We start from the raw sequence: 21,380 nt of genomic DNA, 5'->3' as shown, positions 1-21,380 counted from the left end.
AGAAGTCAACGAACTTGTCTAGGGCTGAGGATTCATGTGGATTTAAAGCTGATGCCCTTCCCACTACCTGGACGCATCCTTTCCAGGATCTTTTCATGTTCAAGGTGTTTGTGTAAAACATGCAATACTGTATGTGTGTGCCTGCTCCTCCCCCCCATGCACATTGACACCGTGATTAATACAGGTTAACGTATTCTATGTTACGATGTGAATAAAACTCTAGATTCAGAACCAGCTTTGTCTAGTTTTCCCCAGTAGAAAATAGGATAATTACTGCCTCTTTTCCACTTGAAAGGGCTGATGTGATCATTAGGGTGCCAAGATTAGTTGGTGGTCAAAACAAGAATAAACTACGACTCCCAAAATGCCCCAAGAGCCAGCCTCGGGTCCGGGAGTCACTTCCAGCTTTGGGGCAAAGGTGACCCCACGGGGTCCGGCCGCGAAGCAGGGAGCCTCGGATTCTTGCCCCTTTCCTGATGCATCCAGGGATTTGTAGTTCCCTGAAGGCCGCAGGGCGCCCTTGGGGGCCGGTTTTCGACTACAAGTCCCGTGATGCCCTGCGGGGCCGGCGCGCCTGCGTGCTGAAGCCGAGGACGCGCGCGGGCGGTGCCAGCGGCGGCTGAGTAAAGATGGCGGCGCGCGGGTCTCCGCCTCCCGCTCCCGGCTGACGCGCTCCGGGGGAGGCGGCGGCGGCCACCCGAGCCGCGGCTATCCCGTGCGGCAGTGCGGCCGCGGCCGCCGGCCCGAGCGATGGCCGAGCTGGGGCACCTGGGCGGGAAGCGGGCCGAGTCGGCGCGCGTGCGGCGGGCGGAGCAGCTGCGGCGCTGGCGGGGCTCGGAGACCGAGCAGGAGCCCGCCGAGCGGCAGCCGCGCACCCGCCGCGGGGCCCCCCGCGTCCGCTTCGAGGACGGCGCGGTCTTCCTGGCCGCCTGCTCGAGCGGGGACACCGACGAGGTGAAGAGGCTCCTGGCCCGCGGCGCCGACATCAACACGGCCAACGTGGACGGCCTGACCGCCCTGCACCAGGTACCGCGCGGGGCTGCGGAGCTGCGGGTCCCGGGCCACGTCCGTCCGGGCGGCCACCCCTGGAGCCAGGCCTCCGCCCGGAGGAGCAGGCTCCCGCCGGGCCAGGGTTTGGATTTCCCTCCACCTCCTCGGTTGTCATGGTTACTGGAGACTTGGACGGGGAGGGCTGGCCGGGATTCTTCGCTGGCTGGTCCAGCGTCCGGGACCGGGCACTCTGGGCCGTCAGTGTCCCCTGTCCGGTCCCCTGCAGAGAGTCCAGCCCCCGTAGCTGTGGGACCGAGCTCTCCATATTGGCCCGGCCGGTGAGGCTCGGGGGTGAGCGTCCACCTGTGAACCAGGAGTCAGGGTTCGATTCCCGGTCAGGGGGGGCGTGCAGGAGGCAGCTGATCGATGATTCTCTCTCATCATTGATGTTTTTATCTCTCCCTCCGTCTCCCTTCCCCTCTGAAATCAATAAAGACATATACATATTTTTAAAAGAGCCCTGTATTGGGTTAAGGAAGCAGGTCTTCTGAACTGGCACCTCTTCTCCTTTAGCTGATTTGTGATGGTTCAGAACGAGCTCGTCTCCTGCCGGCTGCAAGCGGCCAGATCTCAGCTGTGGGTGCCCCTGTCTCCTCCTAGCAGCGTCAGCTCCCCACGGCCGCCGGTGGGGAACCAGCCTCCTGAGTCACTTAGGTTTGTTTGATTCTACAGACTGGCCTTTCTTCCTTTCTCTCTTTTTTTTCTTTTATTTTTTATAAGCCCTCTCTAGACATCACATACCCTTATATAGCCACAGCACAGGGGCCGTGGATAAGGCGACGCTTCTCTGCTTGATAATAACCCCTTTCCTGCTGTCATCTTATGCAACACTATTCTGTCTCCACGCCCGTCATCACTAAGTCCCGCCCCCCAGGTGGGACTTCATCCTTATCTTGGGGAGCTGAGCCCTGGGCACCCACTCTTAATCTCTCTTCTTTTCTTCTTCTTCGGTCGGTGCAAAGTGAATGTGCTGGCATGAGAATTGGCTTCTAAATGATTCAGTCTCGTGCCACCCACTCCCCTCAGTGTTCAGCCAACAGCTTAACATTACTCCTCACCATGCCTGCCGCCCGCCCCTCTCTTCCAGGTGGAAGAGCTTCTCTTCTTTTCACCCCATTTGTATCTTTTTCTTTCCTGCTCACAACAGCCTCCGCCCCCCCATCCCCCCGAGGTAGCAACCAACACCCCATCCAGTCCTTTGTTGTTTGAAATTACTTCTTGTCTTACCTCCTGCCAATCTCAGCAGCGATCCTTGGAAGCAGGTGTGGCAGGTCGTGTTGTTATTCCCGTTTTACAGGTGAGGGGTCTGAAACTTGGGAAACCGTTACTTGGATTAGAAAGGAGAGAATTAGGTATAGACTTTTCAGATTTAAATGTCAGCGCTTTCTATCCCGACAGCTGCGGATTTAAAACAACAACAGTAACAACAAAACACCTGCAAGTGCCATACAGCTGGCCCTCCGAATCCTTGGTGCTGAGGGCGGACTAAGGGACTTGAGCGTCCTCGGACTTTGGTATGCCAGGGGGCCTGAACCCATCCCCCACAGACACTGAGCAGGACTGTGGGCCTTCCTCCCACCTTACAGGGCTAGCATTGGCATGAGCAGGTGCAGTCAACACGAGACAAATTCAGCTAAAGATGAAGCTTCTGGAAGATTGTAGCTCAAACCTGCCTCTGTTGAGAAGCCATCTCTTTGTCTGAATCAAGAAGAGGCCTTTATTGGCTCACAAACTCTGACAGGTCAGTTCCTGCAGTTACAGTGCCTGTCCCCACGGCCTGAAGAATCTCAGGTCCATAACGATTATTCTCCAAGTGTGAGACGAGCGCCAGCAGCTGGACTGCCTGCTTCATCACTGATGGCCCTTCTGTGAGGTGGACAGTGGCTGTTATCCGAGTCACTTAGTTAGACATCCATCTGTTACACAAGCGTGATATGGATTATCAGGATAACTGCGGCCTTTCTCTCTTTCCTTTGGCCGTGGCCTCTTGACCAGCTATGGATTATCATCTTGGTGTGTTGGGAGAACCCTCAGGTGGTATTGGGGGACGGCTTTTCTCCTTTGCCCACAGGTGACCGTGGATGATTGGCACCTCAGGTTGCAGTGCCTTGATGCTACTTTTGACTTGGAGACCTTCCTTGGCAGCCTTTGCTTAGGCACGAGGTGCTGGAGTCAAAGATAACAGGCTCCGGGGGCCTATTAATAATGCTTGAAATAGACTGGGGAGGAGGATCCAAAGGGAGACCTGCTCTGATGAAGCCTCCACGCTGGTGCAGCCAACAAAACGGGCGCCCTTTGGGTCGGAGTCTTTGGTGGAAAAGGCATCAATCGGATGATAAAACCCTTGAAAGCAGTTGTTTGCTCACAGAGGAATTCCCACTTCATCTGTGTATATACGTTATAGAGCACAAAGTGTGGGCTAAGAATTCTGGGTAGGCTGATACTTCTGAAAATGTCTTGTCTTTTTATTTATTCATTTATTTTGCAAGTTGATTACTGTCACCTATCTTGGTATCCTTGGCATTATGATCTTGGTGCTTAAGGTCTATATAGAGGCACTTAAAACTGTATCTACTAACTTATTGGACTGGGTGAGTGGCAAGTCCTGGGACTCGTGAAAGTGAATGCCGGCTTCTTCCTCCAGACCATGCTCTGTGGGCACTCGGGTCTGTGCTGGGCGTGGCGAGCTCACTGTCGGCCCACCAGACCCTGCCTCTAGACCCGCCCGACAGTCTCCATCTGGAGGGACACCTCGGGACAGAGGCCTTCTCTCCTTGACGCAGACATTCGGGTTGGTTTTGGAATGGGCTCAGAGTCCAAGTTTGGATCTCAGGGTCACCCACACTGGAATTCAACTCCTAGTAGCCTGTCACTCTAGAGCCGCCTCAATCCTCAGGGAGATTAAAATTATCCCTGTCTCTGGAGGAGAGGCAGAGAAAGGGGCAGATGAGGGAAGGAGAAAGCTATCTCTGTTCCGAGTGGTAGAGTGAGACAGGAGACGACTGAGATCATGTGTTCAGTTCAGTGCAGAGCAGCACGTATGTGTGCCAACTCACGTGGGAGCATGAAACTTGCATTCCGACCCTTCTCTTTCATTCCAAGTCCGTTCCGTCTTCCCTGACAGTTCTGGCTGTGCCGTGACTCCTGCCTTCCCCCGTGGGGGTGGATTCTGCTCAGGGACGGGACCCCAGGCCCAATGGGGAAGACTCCTGTTGCCTCTCACTGTGGGCATGAGAACGTCATCGTGGCTTTTTTAGTAGTTTGCCTCTTCAGGGTGGTGCGGATGATGCATCAGACCACGCTGGGCATTTGTAACCTTTGAAAGAGCAGTGTCAGTAGAAACATGTTTTTGAGGAATTTTGTGGAGACTATATGAAGGGTTTTCCGACTAAGCATCATTTGTTAGTCTTTCTGTTTACTTTTGGAAGAGAAAAAAATAGATCTGCCATCAGTATGCTTATGATTGTAAATTAGGGCCCAAAATACATGAGAAGGCGCCTGAAGGGTTGTTCCTGGCCACTTCAAGCGGCTTCATTGTCTATGAGTTACGGGTGTCTTAGGCCATGATCAGGTGGTTTTCATAGACTGTGAGTGAGCATGTGTTTCAGACCATGTCTATGGAGCTTACTTGGAACTTAGGGTTGTTGTATCCATAAAATTGTATTGGGACACATCTTCATTCACTGGCCAAGTATTATTGTCTCTGGCGAACACAGCCTCACCTGCTGGCCGGGTGTTGTCTCTGGCGAACACAGCCTCACCTGCTGGCCGGGTGTTGTCTCTGGCGAACACAGCCTCACCTGCTGGCCGGGTGTTGTCTCTGGCGAACACAGCCTCACCTGCTGGCCGGGTGTTGTCTCTGGCGAACACAGCCTCACCTGCTGGCCGGGTGTTGTCTCTGGCGGACACAGCCTCACCTGCTGGCCGGGTGTTGTCTGTGGTGGACACAGCCTCACCTGCTGGCCGGGGGTTGTCTGTGGCGGACACAGCCTCACCTGCTGGCCGGGTGTTGTCTCTGGCGAACACAGCCTCACCTGCTGGCCGGGTGTTGTCTCTGGCGAACACAGCCTCACCTGCTGGCCGGGTGTTGTCTGTGGCTGCTTTCACACTACAGTGAGTATTTCCAAGAGGCTGTACCAACCTTGGCTTTAAATCAGCGCAGTAGGCCATCTCAGTCCACCTTGTTATATAAAACAGTGTAGAGCACATGTGCTAATAACAATACGTGGACTTACGTGTGCTTACCTTTTACAAATGGGTTCAGCTCTGTCTCAGGTGTCCTCAGCCCCCCTGGAGTAGAGGAAGGGCAGTGTGCTTTCTGCCTCACAGCGGGCACGGGCTGCGGAAAGATCGGTGCGCTGACGTGTGTTCCTCTCTCCTGTACAGTATCTTGTAACGTCCCTGCTCTGGGCTGAGGTTTGCCCTCTACCCCTGTCCCACATGGACGTTGCTCAGAGCGTGGGCCCAAGGCCACGGCATCAAGGAGATCGCTGGGACGGATGGGAGAGCAGGTGCCACGCTCTCCGAACCTCTCTGCTCGGGTGTCCACCTCACTCAGCGCCACGCCCGCGGGTGCCAGCAGGCTTGCCCTTCCCTCGGAGGATAGCCTTCTCATTCCCATTGCCTCGGCCAGGACCCGTGACCCTGCCCAGCCAGGCTTAGTGGGGGCCGGGGACGGCTGCGAGGCGGCTGTGGCACTGACTTCCTGGGCTCACTAGGGTGTTTCAGGTGGGAAGGGCGGCAGGCAGCACAGCTCCTCGCTGCTCAGGGTGGTTCTGGATGGGAGTCACTCAGGCCGGAGGAGAAAAGAGCTCCAGACGGGATGGAAACGAGCCGTCTGAGACGGCGCAGTCCCTGTGGGCAGAGGGTGGACGGTCCACCAGGGTCCGAAGCTCAGCCCTCTCGGCACTGTCCTGTTCCCTGGCAGGCACGCTAATGAGCCCGTCCCTTCACGCAGGGCCTCCCGCCTTCACCTCTGCCGTGTCTCCATGCCAGCGTGGCCTCTGGACCTCACCCCCGCACGGTGGCCACTCCCTGCGTGGTGTCCCTGTCACGGCTCCTGTTCCCATGCAGCTGTCACTCCGAGATGCAGCCCTGATGGCGTCGCTCCTGGTTGAAGCCTCAGGATGAGGTGGAGCTTTTATCAGGGGACACGGCCTGCATTGCTGCCGCCCCGTCAGCCTCGTCCTGCCATTTCAGGCTGCAGGGGCCACAGGAAGCCTGGACAGGTTTCATGGATGTCCCACCCCCGTCTGAGTCGAACATACCAGACTGCGCAGCATCCCCAAACGATCTTTTCCCTCCTTCAGACCTTCATATGCCGTTCCCTTTCCCGGACTTTGTGCACCCCTGCTTCCTCAGCTGGCTACTTCCTTCTCCTTCATGACACGGTGAACCACCGTCACCCCGGGCAGAGGTGGTGACTTCTTACTGGGAAGGAGAAGGCGTGGTGCAGTGTGATTCCTGTTGTGTGTGTCGTCGCGTGCCTCTCCCTAAGGATTGTCGGGCAGAGCATGGGCCTCGGCAGACGTATGTCAGAGGAGTAAATGGAAACGCGCGTGACAGTCGAGGAGCAGTTACTCGGATGGACTCCTAGCCTGTGCCTGGGTAACGTGAGCCCGTCGGGGCCGGAACTGCAGCGGCTCCGCGGGGTTCTGCCCGCGCTCACGACAGACTCAGCCTCAGCCAGTGGCTCTGGGGGCAGAACCAGTCCACAGCTCTGACTCGCCCTCCTCGCTCTCCCTGTCTCCCCTTTCCTACCTTAACTTACCTTTCCTCTTATTGGCAGAACCTGACAGTGGTCTGCTGGCATCTACTGAAACCTACACAGTTATTTACATAGAGAAGCTTTGCCCTTTCTTGTTGCGAAGGAGTGTCTCTGCTGACTCGTAGAGACTCCATAAGAGTGATAGTCGGAGGAGGAGTCATAATCACAGCATCAGCGGCAGTCACTTAGCACCTGACTGAGCCGGGCACTGAGGGTTCTACACACGCGAGCTCATTTGTAGCACCATGAAGTCGGCACTGTGGTTGCTGTGGTAATCCTACCGTCGAGGACATAGAGGCATAACTAGTTCCAAAAACACAAAACCACTCATTAGCAGGCCTGGGTTTGAGCCCAGGAAGCCTTGCTCCATGGTCTGCCCTGGTCGGCCGTGCCCTGCACAGGGACGGTATGTCACTGCGTCTCGGCACCTCCTGCCATGTCGGCCTCTGGATGGAAGGTGCTGGGTGAGCCACACCCTCCTGCTGAATCTCTCCTTTCAGGGATGGAATTTGCGGGACTGACTGACACTTTCTGAGAATTTAATCTGCCCATAATTTATTTGTGGCTTTTCTTCCTCAGCCAACTCAGATCCCAGAATTGCCTGCCTTCTTTCCAGGAGGCGTGAGGACAGTGCTGACCCCCACGCCTGCCTTGTAGCTCTCGGCCGGGTGCTCGTGGCTTGTGAAACACTTGTGTGTAGGCACAGGGTGCTCTGGGCTCCATAGGGCCGTCCTCCCCACGGGACAGCGGTTCGTCCTGCCAGTTTGGCAGCAGAGCGGACTTGGGGCTGTGGCTCAGACAGGTAGCCAGGCTACGCGGAGGTTCCAGCCCAGGCTGACGCCGATGACCAGAGGGCAACGAGAGTGCTGTCAGGGCCTCGTGCTCTGCAGTTAGTCTGTCCGAGCGGCCAGCTCAGAGCAGCCAATTGGGACATTCCTCCGGGGAGGTCATTGCGAGCTGGGCGAGTGTCTGTGCACCCTATGGATGTTGAAGCGAAATTATTTTTAGGAAGAGAGTCTCAGGAACTAGAAATGTCCCAGGAGCCAGGTGGTAGCCTGAGCTTGGCCTGAGCTGGCGCTGATGCCTCTGAGTTGGCAGGTGGAAAGCATGCGAGTGGTTAGCAGCCGGATCCATGGCCTTAAACAAGCCTGTTCACTCTTCTGGGCCCCATTCCTCCCTGTGAAAGAAGACATCCTAATGCTGTTGCTGCAGCCACCACGTCCTTCCCTCGCTTGACAGCTTTGTTATAACAGTTTTTCCAAGGAGCCTCTTGGTCAAGCCGGTTGAGATGAGTCACTCTGTCACTTCGTGCCTCACTCGCAGTGCAGACGCAGTGAGGAGGTGGCGGCAGCCAGGGCCTTCTTAGTTCTGGCAGGTGCTGGGGACGCGGCTGTGGGCACTCTTGGACCCAAGAGAAACTCATGCTGGGGGTTCCCACCATTACCAGGCTGAGTTTGTTATTCCTCAGAATTAGTTCTCCGTGAGGAACTGTGAAACGTCTGTCTGAAGAACTGTGGGCTTTGAGTAGATACAGCTTTCGTTTTCTGGGCCTTTTTCCATCTACCTTCCTCGTCTTGACTTTTTAACTCTGCCTTGGTGACAGGAGTTAGACCAGATGTGCCCCCTACCCTGTGCCTGGCGGGGTCCAAAGGGAGTACCTGGAGGACAGCCCGAGTGCTGGGGGCGGGGAGGGAGTTGCAGGGAGGCAGAGGGTGAGGGCTGGGCCGTTTCCAGGACCTGCTGGAACCCAGAGTGCACCCTTCTGAGATCTAAATATCCCCTGCTCTAACTGCAGCCAGTGCTCGCTGGCCTCAAGTCATGAATCTTACAGTCTCGGGGACAATATGCCAGTGTACTAAGAACAACACCTTAGGGTGACCCTCCATGGAAACTTCTTTACTTCTTTGTCTCTCTGGGCTCTCTCCTGAAAGGCCGCGGGTCTGTGCCCAGAGTCTGCTGACCACTGAGGACATGATCAGCTCCATAGCTCTCACCCTCTCAGAGCCAAGCTGTCTGCCAGGGAGCTGTGCCTTTCACACAGGCTGACAGTGCCCGTGTCACCTGTCATGTGGCAGCCACTGCTGCGTGAGCCTCACTCGGGAAGTAGCTACACTGTCGTGATGGGAGTGGACAGACAGGCACTTGAAGGATGGACTCACTGGGTCGGTCCTTAACCACATACATGAACACTCTCGTGGGGAACATCTGCTGACAGTTGCAATTTCCAACGTTACTGGCTTGTATCATATCTAATTTACTTGTATGAATTCTTGCCATAGGGTGAGGCTCCCTCGTTGGAGCTTAGAAAGGCTGGGTCCCGTAAGCTCGTGGGTCAGTACTGCACCCTGTGTCAGGGTCAGCCCTCCGCCAGAATACGGTCAGCAGAGTGCCTCAGGGAAGAACCAGGGCCGGGTGTTCCGGGCATTTGGTATTTTGGCTAAAGACTGATAAGGAAAAAACCCTAAAAGTTTCATAAATGTAGTTGCCTTTTAAAAAGTGGTATAATTAATTTTTTTTTTTTTAAAGAGACTCCGGTCTTTATTAGCAAGCCCTGCCCGCGGCCCTCCTGCCCCAGCCCAGCCCAGGCACACGGTGTGATGGGAGAGGGACCAGCGGTTCTACTTACAATGTGGCACCAGCTGGACGGCGGGCAGAGTCTGGACAATCTGGATGGGGGGTAGGCCCTGTGCGGTCATGCCTCCCAGGGTGGCTCCTGAGGAGAAAACGGTAGAATTAATTTTGACCACTTTTTATTTGGCACAGAAGGGAGAATCCTGCTGTGGTTTTCCTTTCTATAGGAGCGAGGCCACGGGGCCTCTCCCGTGATGCCTTCTCTTCAGTGCCAGGGGCTTGGTTTCCGTGGCTTCTGTGAACCAATTTGGTGGCTTAAAACAGCAGAAGCGTATCGGCTCGTAGCCCTGGAGTCTGGAGTCTGAAGTCGAGGTCCTGATGGGCCGCACTCCCTCTGGAGCCCAGGGAGGTGTCGTTCTTTGCCTCTTCCAGCTCTGGGGCCCGTCGGCCTCTGTGGACACGTTGCCTCCTCCTCTTCTGTCTGTGTCACCCCCCCACCCCCGCCTGTCTCCTATGAGGACACTTGTCATGGGATGTAGGGCCCACTTAGGTAATGCAGTGTGCCATCTCAGGACCCTATTCTACCTGCAAAGACCCCTTTCCAATTGGGTCCCTGCACAGGCTCGGAGATTGGGACATGGACCTATTTGGGGCACCATCCAGCACACTCCAGCAGTGGGAGGTTGATGCATGTGCAGGTGGGGGGCTGCCGTGTGCAGCACCCCCCGGCCGGGTCACCTCCATGTGCTGCAGGTCTGGGCAGGGTCTGCCTGCAGCCTGCAGGGATGACTGGGCAATTCTGGATGCCTGGGAATCAATCGAATGTGTAGAAAATGTGACTTTCTGTGCATTTGAAGCCCATTCTTTGATTCAACAAATGTTGGTGCCCAGTGCTGTTCTAGGTGTGGGACTGCCAGGGAATACATACCCAGCACGACTGGGAAATTCTGAGCCTTTTGGGATTGGGTGTGTGGCTGATAAATGAAATCAATTATGGTCTTTACTGTTATCTCTAAGCATTTAGGGTTTTCAGCATAAAATTAAATTATATAATTTTGGGGATTATACATGTTGTTATTGCTGAGTTACATAAGTGTTAGGAGGATGTAGGACAGAATAGTGGAAGGTAGGAATGGGGGTTTATTATGAGCATCATCGCCGCCCAGCACCGTATCAGCCGTTTGTTGAAATCCAGGCAGGAGTGGGCTGACACACGCATGCACACGCTCACACACGCGCGCGCACACACACACGCAGCGTGTCACCTGCCTGGCTCCCGGAGCGGGGCTCTGAGGGGAAGGGGTCGCAGCGGATTCTGAGCCCCAGCAGCAAGGTCAGCTCCTGGAGCCCTGGCAGGCAGAGGCGGTGACAGTTGCGCTATTTTGGGAGCGGAGGAGCTCTGTCGTGGGCCTGCTTTGCAGTCCCAGGTTGAACTCTGGCCCCGGCAGCCGGCAGCCGCTGTGCCTTCGATGCAGAGCAGCGTCGGTCGGTGCAGTGGCCGTCATCACGCTCTGTCCCCGTCTGCTGAAATCAGGTGTTTTCCTTGGAGATGGCTGGTCATTGCTAGGAAGGGTGGCTGCTCAGCGAGGAAGCCCCAGCCTGCTGGCTGCCTGTCTCTTTAGCAGTGTCTCTGGATTAGTAATGAGTTACATCATAAAGCGATTGTATTTTCTTCCTTCAGCTTAGAACAAGGTGTTACTTCGGTAATATTCTGTGTCTTCACAACAGAAGGAAATGGACATGAGCCGCAGGAGAGGGAATGGGTTAAATATAGAGAATAATTTTCCCATTGATGTCCTGAGGAGCCTCAGACACTCACGTAGCCTCCTTGCCTGTTCAGGGAGAGGAAAGACCCATCCACCTGGTGGTCAGTGCAGCTCTGCGTGGGGCCAGGTGCTGGACACGGTTTTCCGGACGAGTCTGGGTGTCCCCCATGCTATGTCTTGGGGAGCTGACACGCTGCGTGGGGTTTTCAGGGATATTCCGCTCTCCTCCATGGCTTCATCCAGTTCCTTCTAGAGGCCCCAGGAGAAGAGTAAAGAACAGACCGGTCACTCCAGGATGTTTCTGTTGGTGGGTCTCTCCAGGGACGGTTCTCTCAGCGTCGTCTTGAATCATGCCAGTCTATTCTCGGAGCTCCTGGACTTAGGAGCTCGCTGGACATTTGAGGAAGTCCCTGAGGTCAGACTTAACAAGCAGGCCCCCCAGTCCTGCTAGTTCAAAGACATTTTTAACCAACTGCCTCCCCCCTAAGATACTGAGGTGGGGTTGGCAGTGCTGGGTGAGGATGAGGACAGTGTGTGCTTTTTCCTGGGGAGTTGCTATTTGTTAGACTATTGGCTTAAAAACAACAACAGTACCAGCCACGGTCCCACCATTTATCTCCTTTCTTCCTCCCACAATCCCGTGAGGCAGGTGGTCCCCAGGCTGTAGATGAGGGCATGGCCCAGCTTCTCCTCCTCACTGAGGGATACGCGTTGGCAGAGCTGGACGCAAACCTGGGCCTGCCTGCCCCTGGGCTGGTACTGAGCAGTGCACGGCCTGCCTGTGGGCATCGGCATGACCCGCCAGCGGCCTCATTACTGTCTGTGATGGCCGTGGAGAGTGACATCCCAGATCACCTGTAGACAGACGGGCTGGTGGTGGCTCTCTGAGACGCCTCACGGTGTTCTTCTTGTAGAAATACCGGCACGGACTTGATGTTCATAAACCCAAAGACTGACACCAGAAAGGAGGAGCGCTAACATTGTGCTGGGGGAGACAGAAGAGGAGGAGAGCGAGAGGGAGGGAGAGAGGTTTTCTCCCGTGGGAGCCGCACCAGCCCGGCCCATGCTAGGCCCTAGAACGCGGCTGCCATCACCTTCAAAGGGCAGAGAATGATCTTGGAAGAAGGGCTTCCAAAGGCTCTGGCGGCACAGCACTTGGAGCAGAGGCTCGCGGCTGTTCTTCTCTCAGGGCCAAAGGCACCTTGCCGCCAGGCGAGAAGCAGTGCCCAGCGCTCAGAGCAGGCCAGGGCTCCGTGGACATCCTGACACGGGAGCTGTTACCTGGGCAGAGCGTGTGGGCCGCTTGGGCACTTTCTTCTCCCTGAACTTCACTGCCTTTTTGAAAAGTGCCCCGTCATCTCTTCACTTGAGTCTTTCTGCACAGTTCGTGGTGAGGCGCTCTGCAGTGAGCAGTAATCTGCTACGTGTCTCTGTGAATCACACATTTTAACTGAAATAGCGATCTACTTTCAAAACAAAATTAAGAGAAGAGTGGCATTGCTTTACGGTTTTGCACGTCTCTGTGACTGTCTAGATGCAGTCTGTTGGGATGCGCATTCGATATGACGACGACCTGGCTCACAGAGCTGCACATGGGAAGAGGGAGGCGTGCTCCGCAGCCGCTCAGCCGTGAGGGCCCTGTCCTGGGTGCTGGACTCGAGGCCTAGGGAGCAGCTTCTTACCTGAGTGGCATGTGGGCTCTGACACCGTGTCGGGAGCTTTTCTGACTTGGTGACATCAGAACCAGAGTCTGGCTTGCACTCTGAGTGGGTCTTCCCCGGTCTGCGCGGCAGAGCACAGTGAGTGCTGGCCGGTGAACGACGGGCTTCCCTTTGCAGGCCTGCATTGACGAGAACTTCGACATGGTGAAGTTCCTGGTGGAGAACAGAGCCGACGTGAACCGGCAGGACAACGAGGGCTGGACGCCCCTGCACGCGGCGGCGTCCTGCGGCTACCTGAACATCGCCGAGTGAGTCCGCACTCTGAGGAGCTGCGCTTCGCCCACAGCGCTCTCCATCACATCACAAAGGCCTGGATCAGGGAGGAGCGAGGAGGGCGTGTTGAGCTAATGGGCACGTCTGGGCCTCTGGGTAGCTGTAAGGGTTCTCAGGGGTAATAAAGTAAATATTACTTCAGGGGTAAGTGTGAAACTAAACAGGTTTTTATTTTTTATTCTAAAAATGGTTTGGGCCCTGGCCGGTGTTGCTCAGGGGTTAGAGCGCCAGCCTGTGGAGTGAAGGGTCTTGGGTTCAATTCCTGGTCAAGGGCACGTGCCTCAGTTGTGGGTTCGATCCCTGGCCCCGGGGCCAGAGGCAACCAACTGATGCGTCTCTCTCTAGTCGATGTTTCTCAGCCGAGAGGAAGGGCAAGTGTTGGCAGTGGGAGGGACTGAGGGAGCAGCGAGGACCTCCCGATGGTGAGAGCAGCAAAGGCCTCAGGAGCCAGCGCCTTGTAAATGACGTAAATGTCTCCTGAATTGCTGAAGGCAGACATCTGACTTAGGAGGTGTTCTTTTCCTTCAAATGCTTGTGAACAGTTTGTAGAGCTCTGTGCATGATTGGGATTCTCACTGGCCCAGGAGCACCTGATCTTGTGAAAGATGAACTAGACGTGAAGTCGCGTGACTGGAGCCGTAACCTCGGCAGTCGCTGCCTCTGTGACTCTAAGAAAATCAGTCGGCGTGTGAGCCCAGTTTCTCACACGGGCCTCACTCGGTTTCGAGTCTCATGCGTGAGGGTGAAAGCCTGTGACAGGTGGCGTTAACACTGGTCTCGTCTGCACAGGTACTTCCTCAGCCATGGAGCCAGCGTGAGCATCGTCAACAGCGAAGGGGAGGTGCCCTCCGACCTGGCGGAGGAGCCGGCCATGAAGGACCTTCTTCTGGAGCAGGTGAAGAAGCAAGGTAACCGGGCTCGGACACAGCACCCAGGAGCCACGTGGCCACGGGACAGGGCCACCTGTGTGCGCAGCGTTCGTCGTCGGTCAGACGTCCAGTGACACGCGTCCACCCTCAGCTGGGCACGGGCGTTGGAAGTTAGCCGGGATGGCACTGGCTTTGTGGACGTGGCTTGTGGTGCCTTTCCCTCTTCCTGTTAAGCAGCCATCACGGGGTCTGCGCTCCTTCCCTGGCGGAGCGCAGCGCCTTTCCCGGCGTAACCTCGGGAGGCCAGCGCTGTCCCTCCACGTGTTTGCACATTGCCCAGAGCCGGGCGTGTCTCATGCCGGCCCTTAGAGACCATATGGGACTGTGGCCCCGGGCCGTTAGTGTGAGCTGTCACTGCCTCTGCCCGTGGACCTGAGGGCGATGCTGAGTCTCCTGCCCAGAGAGGCTCTCAGGGCCTGGTGGCGGCTCCAATGTGCCCTGTGGCCTCTGTGTCTGTTCCCTCGTCTGTGCCAGGGGAGGTGTGTCTGTTATTTTTACCCCGAGGATGTTGGGGAACAGAAATGCTGTCCATGCGGAGACTCTGAAGGGGACGTTCTGCACAGAGACCCTAACACAGACACAGCAGCGCCTCTGGCCTTGGTGTGCTTGGGCTGAAAACCGCTTGGTGTGCCCTAATGGGCCGCCATCACAGTCTTCCTGACGCTGTCACACTGATAAGCGACTGCTATCTCACACTTGCCATTGCTCTGCGAACGGAGGCGAATTGATGGGTGCCGGCCGGTGCTAACAGTGGCCTGTGGTGTGTTGAGGACGTGTTTGAGCCTAAGGGTGAGTGGCCGTGGTAACGCCGCGTCCTGTGTGGCTCCCACAGGGGTGGACCTGGAGCAGGCGCGGAAGGAGGAGGAGCAGCAGATGCTGCAGGACTCGAGGCAGTGGCTCAACAGTGGGAAGATCGAGGACACCAGGCAGGCTCGCTCGGGGGCCACCGCCCTGCACGTGGCAGCCGCCAAGGGCTACTCCGAGGTCCTCAGGTGTGTCAGCCACAGCCTCCATGGTCGGGAGGCGGGGACGAGCGAGACAGGCCTTGGACGCGGGGGGATGAGGGTTCCCAGGTGGCAGGTTTCTCTGTGTTGTCTCCCCGACCTGCAGTCTTCCTTACGTTTGCTGGTGTTCACCATGGACACCCAGCCCCGCCGCCCCCAGCTCCTCGCTGCCTGTGAGACGGGAGCCTGGCCGAGAGGCGGCCTCTCCCCACTCCGGGTACAGCGTCACACCCCTGCAGCCGCCCCTCTGTCACACATCAGGCGGGACAGATTTGAGGTCGTTTGGTCTGCTGGACACAGTTCTCTGGGCTCATTGGTCTGTGATACGCTCTGGAGTGTGTGCGTCCAGCTGCAGTCGATGGCCATCCGTCTGGACAGGCGGAGTTTGGGTCCTGCCCCCTGTGTCCACACGGCTTCAGTGGCTCTCAGGATGGCGTCACGATGTCAGACGCAGCTGACTGGGTTTCTAGCTGCGGCAGTCGTGCTCTGCTCACTCCTGGAGCCATCTGGAGGCCCACGAGGTGGGGAGCGGCCGTGCTGTTTCCTCGGGAGACAGGCCCCCTGGCCCTGGGCGATTAGAGTAACGCCTGCTGTTCGTGAGAAGCCCTGCGGGCACTGGGCGGGGGCGGGTGTGAGGGTCTGCAGCGAGCATGGGGTGCCCCAGAAGTGAACCGAAGCCGGTAGGTGAAGTGCCCCGAAGAGAGCCAAGCTCTCATTTGAGGGGTCACTTCCCACCTGCAGACGTAGGAAGACTGCACGGTCGGGGAGACCACACGGAGAATCCCACTGGGAGACAGAACACCCCGGGGTGGCGTCGTGGGCTTGGCTCATGAGTTAGGCTTTGGCATCTCTCAGGTGCACTCGCTCCAGACACTCCCATAGGTGGAACACACATGTGCTGGGGCACCCGTGTGCCTTCGGGTGGGTCCGTGTTGCCTGTGATTGGGCCGCAGTGTGTAACCAGCTGGAGCTGTGCTGAGGGGCAGGAGAGCCTCGCCCTGTGCCTCTGGGAGGGGAACGGAATGGCGGTACACATGTCCATCTGGGTTTCTCTCAGACTGTTGATTCAGGCTGGCTACGACCTGGACGTGCAGGACCATGACGGCTGGACGCCCCTCCACGCTGCCGCGCACTGGGGCGTGAAGGAAGCCTGCTCCATCCTGGCCGAGGCCCTCTGCAACATGGACGTCAGGAACAAGCTGGTGAGTCGGCTGGGCCCCTGTGAGGCAGCGAGACTGTGCCGGGCCTCGGAACAGCTGTCCGGAGTCCGGCCAGGGCGTGGAGACACATCGCCATGGCCGTTATCAGCACAGGGTTTGCTGAGCCCGAAGCTCCAGCCGCCTTCTGCTTCCACTGATGCTGAAGCCCCTAAAACAAGCAAACAGGAGTTTGGTTGAAATAATGTTACTTGCTTTCCTGTGTCTGCAGAACTTTAGGAATTTCCTGGCAGTCTAGAGGCACGGCCCGTTAGAGAGTGGGTGTGCCCATGGGCCTCCCCATCTCCAGGTCCGGTCTCTTCTCTGGTTGGGGGTTTGGGTCCTTGGCTGTGCTGGTGTTGCCTGGAGGAGTCGTGACGTTAGGGACATGCCGGGCCCTCCTGAGGCTTCTGAGAGCCCCTGTGGAACTTGTCATACAGTCAGACCACTTAGGAGCAGGCCCAGGAAGTGTCCGAATGCTGTGGGCATTTCCTCACTGCTGTTTACAAAGTGTGAGCTCTCTCCACAAGGCCTTGCTGTTTCTCTGTGGTAGACGAAGGCCTGGTCGTCACGTAGGGCCAATGTGTGAGGGAAGCAGCTGGCGCTGGATGCAGAGGCAGGAGTGACTGCTGGAGATGGCTCTGGTGGAGTCTCGGGTCACTCCTGTGTTTTCTCCTGGTCACGGTGCCCTCTCTCTGCCAGGGCCAGACGCCGTTCGACGTGGCTGATGAGGGCCTCGTGGAGCACCTGGAAATGCTCCAGAAGCAGCAGAGTGTGGTGAGTCCCCAGGATGCTGAGAGGCCGGGGGATGCGGAGAGGCCGGGGGATGCTGAGAGGGGCCGGGGGACGCGGAGAGGCCTGGGGATGCTGAGAGGTCCGGGGGATGCTGAGAGGGTTCGGGGGACGCTAAGAGCGTCCAGGGGACGCTGAGAGGGTCCGGGGGACGCTGAGAGGTCCGGGGGATGCGGAGAGGCCGGGGGATGCGGAGAGGCCGGGGGATGCGGAGAGGCCGGGGGATGCTGAGAGGGTCCGGGGGACGCTGAGAGGGTCCGGGGTATGCGGAGAGGCCAGGGGATGCTGAGAGGCCGAGGGATGCTGAGAGCTGTTGGGCTGTCTCTGTCCATGCCAGGCCTCTCAGTCACTGGCTCTGGTCAGGTCTGTGTCTGGAGCGGGCGTGTTCCCTCCGGGCACTGTCAGCAGCCTGTTAGAAGGAAATAGCCCCAAAACCCTGGCTGTTAAAGTTGCCTCATCACAAGAACACCTTCAATCAGCTGGAAGGTAAAACGACAGACTAACAGCTAGCCCTGCGTTCTGGAAAAGGAGCGTGGTTTGCTCAGGTTCCCTCCTCCCCTGTGGTGTTGGTCTTGTCTTCGGGATGACAGGGCTGTTTCGAGTTCTCATCTCTGCTGGTTTTTACCAAAGATCAGCCTCTTGGCTTTTCTCACTTTGCAGCTTCGGAGTGAAAAAGAGACGCGGAATAAGCTCATTGAGTCGGACCTGAACAGCAGATTGCAGGGTGGACTCTTTAAGAAGTAAGATGTTGGGAGCCCGTGGGTGTGACACACTTAGTGTGAGGATTTGCACAATAAGAAAACTTTGATTTTAGCCCAGTGACTTTTGAACATGTGGGAACGTTTGAGGGCAGGGAGGGGCGTTGATACGTGGGGAGATGCTGAGGGTGGGGGAATGAATCCACATTGTGCAGCATTTCTTGGTCCCCAGCTCAGGGGTCCCAGGTCCCAACCACCACTCCGATGGGCTGTTCTGTGAGCTCAGGAACCACCACCCCAGAGCCAGCAGGCTCCCTGGCGTCATAAGCACTGAGTAACTTGTTAAATGATTTCTGTTTGCCTGCCCGGCAGCACCCAGGCCCATGGCCTCTTTTCTCTGTGTGTGAATGGCTAGAGTTCCTAAGTCACACTCCACAGCCAAACAGTAACCTTCATGTGTCAAACAGGCCAGGACTCGGGGCGCAGACGCAGAGGAGGGTCCGAGTGCCTTTCTATTGCTGTGACCCAGGCTCGTCGATGCGCTCCCCCAACACCTGTGAGTGCGCTTACATAGTTGTCGTTTCTGAATGACACTCACACTGTCCTCTATAATTTAGCAAAGAGAAGATGCTGTATGAGGAAGAGACGCCCAAGTCCCACGAAACAGAGGAGGAAAGCAAGGAGTCCAGCAGCTCCAGCTCGGAGGAGGAGGGCGAAGATGAAGCGTCCGAGTCTGAGACTGAGAAGGAGGCAGGTAATGCGGATGTCCCTGCCAGGCCCTGTGTGTCCCCGTGCGAGGCGTGCGCTGTCCGGCGGAGCAGGAGTCCTCAGGCAGGGCGGAGAGGGGCTGAGCTGTCCCTTTGCCAGGGAGAACGCAGCGGTGGAGGCGGTGAGCTGAGCTAGAGCAGCTGCCCTGTAGTCGGGACCACGTGCCCGAGAAGCCCTGTGTGAGGGGCCACCTCTCCGACGCTGGGTCTCAGGGAGCTCATTGGTCGGTGCCTCCTGTGTCCGTCCAGTGGGGAGACCCATGAAGGGGAATCTGGGTTCCCTGAGCTCGGCCCACAATGCAGGTTTAGCTGAGTTTATTTTCTTCCGGCAGCAGCTGCTAGAGATTTCATGAGTTTGAGGCCAAGCATGCCCAGCTCTGGTCTGGGTAACGGATGAACCTGTTCTATTAGCAGGAAAGCACATGCATGAAGATGAATTTTCACACGTGCACTTGTGCTTCCTGTGTCTTAAGCCACAGATCGGAAGCCGGAGGGTGTTGTCAACCATTCCAGCTCGGAAAGCAAGGGCTACGTCCTGGAGCAGACACCAGCCCCTGCTCAGACACCAGCCCCCTCAGCCAGGAGGGTGAGTATTGGGGATTAATTTGGATATTATGTTTCCCCTGACTGCAGTAACATACGAGGACAAAGGCCTTTAGGATACGTTCTTGCAAAACAATAAAGATACATGGCTGCCCTAACAAAGTAGCAGACTGGGTGCCTTTAAATTATGGTAATTCACTTCTCAGTCTGGCGGGGGCCAAGCCAAGGTGCCAGCAGATGCAGTTCCTGGTGAGGACCCCTCTCTTGGCTCAAAGATGCCCCCTCATCTCGGGGGTCTGAGCTCCGGAGACAGGAGAGTCTGATTTGCCAGAGCAGCCCCAGGGCAGGTGTGTGGAGAGTCTGAGGCTCTTTCTGGCTCAGGGACAAAGGCAGCCTCAAGGGGAGCGTGGTGTCAGGAGAGAGGGCAGGGCACTGGCCCAGAGCCCGTGGGCCTCCCTGGACTCCAGGCGCAGAGGCAAGCGGCCCTTTCTTTCTCTTTCCTCCCCTTGTAGATCGCCAGCCTTTTTAACAAGCTGGAGGAGCCCAAAGACGAGTCGCCTTCCTCATGGCGCCTGGGACTTAGGAAGACTGGCAGCCACAACACATTGAGTGCCGTGGCCGACACCCGGGAGGCTGCGAGGGACCGGGGCTCCGCCCTCTCCCGCTCGGCGTCCAGCCCTCGCATCTCCGCTCTGCTGGACAACAGAGACAAGGTACGCCCGGGCCGGGGCAGCCGGCTCCCATGGGCTGCGGATCAGGCAGCTCACATGAAGGAAAGGCTCAGCGTCCCGCTTCCTCCTCCGTGTGGTCAGGCCGGCTCCGCAGGCCACTCGTGGGCGACGGCCACGATGCGCACGGCTCCCTCTCTCACTGTTGGCCCAGCCCTCGGAGCCCTGCCCCTCTCGGCTCGGGCTGGTGTCGGGTGGAGCAGTCCTGTGTCTCAGCTGCCGCACGTGGTTCGTGCAGCTCTTCTCTGTATCTCATCGTCCTGGCTTCCCCAGCAGCATCCTTTCCCTGCGTGTGGGTTTAACATGGAGGGGCCTTGGGAATAAGCCTTGGAGAGCTACCCTCTGTAACAACTCCGGCTGCACGTGGGACTGAGCTGGGATGAGGTGGTGGGTGTGCTAAGGGCTGTGCATCCGAGGGTTGATCCTGTGTCTCGTCTTGCAGGAGAGGGAGAGCAGAAGCTACCTCAGCTCCCTGGCGCCCCGGAGGCTCAGCAGCACGAGCGGCGCTGAGGAGAAGGAGAACAGGTAACTGCGAGGCTGAGGCAGCCGCCTGCACAGGGCTCCTCCGGGCGGGCTCCATGGCGGGCGCTGCAGCAGCCGGGCTCTGGCTTCCCAGGTGCCCGCGCCCCTCGCCCCGGCCACCCCAGGGCAGCACTGGCAGGAGTGCTCTTTCACAGAATTGACCAGCTCCTAGCTTGTCAGTGGGTGAAATCTCCATCCTCCTCATCAGTTACAGTGAAGGTGCCACTGAGCCTCGGGACCCTGCCCTGGAACCTCTCAGGTGTGGTCCTCCCGGCAGCACCTGGGCGCGTGTCCGAGATGCAGAGTCGGGCCCCCCCCAGACCCGCTGAACTGGAAGCTCCGTTCCAACAACAGTCCAGGCGCCTCAGCTGCGTGGGAGCCTGGGAGGGGCTCTGGAGACTTAGCTCTTGTAGCAAAGGCCGGGGTGCCCGTGTGGTCAGAACCGAGCCACAGCCTCTCTGGGCACCGTTCACTGGTGATACCAGTGCGGCCACTGCAGGCCCTGCTCTTTCTTCTTTCCCTGTGACCTCTTCCTCCTCGGTCCCCTTCCCTGCCTCCTGCTGGGGACAGGTTTGCCAAGCCTTGTAAGGGAGGAGCAGAGTCCTCGTTAGGAGAGGGGGAGAGGCCGTGGCCAGGGCTTGGCCGAGGGGGTCGGCTTTGAAGTTGCGAAGGGGCAGCGGGCGTGGCTCTCGCCCTCTGCATGGAGCACAGCACCGCCAGGGCGGCGACCCTCTGCTCGGCCGCACAGCGCTCAGGCCCTTCCTCGCGGGCGGGTCGCGGCAGAGGCTGGCGGTGGGCGCACCGCGCTCTGGTTTTCCTTCTGCCGCAGAGAATCGGCTGTGAACCTGGTGCGAAGCGGCTCGTACACTCGGCAGCTGCGGAGGGATGAAGCCAGAGGGAGCGAGACGCCGCAGACCACGGCCCCGTCCACCTACGTGTCCACCTACCTGAGAAGGTACCAGGCTCGGCGGGCGGAGGCGGCTGCTCACTCTGGCCACAGGCGTGTGGCCGTAACTGCACGTTTGTAGGCCAACACCACAGACATGAGTCGGG

General features: G+C 57.6%; 1 protein-coding gene across 12 annotated transcripts in view; it reads left to right on the top strand.

Moving 5' to 3' along the window:
• Positions 1–595: 595 nt before the first annotated feature.
• The window catches only part of PPP1R12B (protein phosphatase 1 regulatory subunit 12B), a 63,510-nt gene continuing 42,725 nt past the window's right edge, over positions 596–21,380 (top strand). For 6 of the 12 annotated variants that reach the window (XM_036354746.1, XM_036354744.1, XM_036354742.1 and 3 more), the window contains exons 1-12: positions 598–1,026; positions 12,993–13,123; positions 13,938–14,056; positions 14,910–15,069; positions 16,139–16,283; positions 16,980–17,054; positions 17,730–17,809; positions 18,385–18,521; positions 19,008–19,120; positions 19,590–19,790; positions 20,248–20,330; positions 21,157–21,282. In XM_036354746.1, the coding sequence (XP_036210639.1) occupies positions 751–1,026; positions 12,993–13,123; positions 13,938–14,056; positions 14,910–15,069; positions 16,139–16,283; positions 16,980–17,054; positions 17,730–17,809; positions 18,385–18,521; positions 19,008–19,120; positions 19,590–19,790; positions 20,248–20,330; positions 21,157–21,282 (1,646 nt within the window). In that variant the 5' untranslated portion in view covers positions 598–750. Of the gene's footprint in view, positions 1,027–1,563; positions 1,705–2,197; positions 2,348–2,448; positions 2,792–12,992; positions 13,124–13,937; positions 14,057–14,909; positions 15,070–16,138; positions 16,284–16,979; positions 17,055–17,729; positions 17,810–18,384; positions 18,522–19,007; positions 19,121–19,589; positions 19,791–20,247; positions 20,331–21,156; positions 21,283–21,380 lie in introns of all 12 variants that reach the window. The other 6 variants (XR_004975017.1, XR_004975019.1, XR_004975018.1 and 3 more) reach the window with 3 other exon arrangements.

The sequence above is a fragment of the Myotis myotis genome, unplaced genomic scaffold, assembly GCF_014108235.1.
Source record: "Myotis myotis isolate mMyoMyo1 unplaced genomic scaffold, mMyoMyo1.p scaffold_m19_p_21, whole genome shotgun sequence".
NCBI lineage: Eukaryota > Metazoa > Chordata > Mammalia > Chiroptera > Vespertilionidae > Myotis > Myotis myotis.
This window is presented reverse-complemented; position numbering and strand designations above follow the sequence as displayed.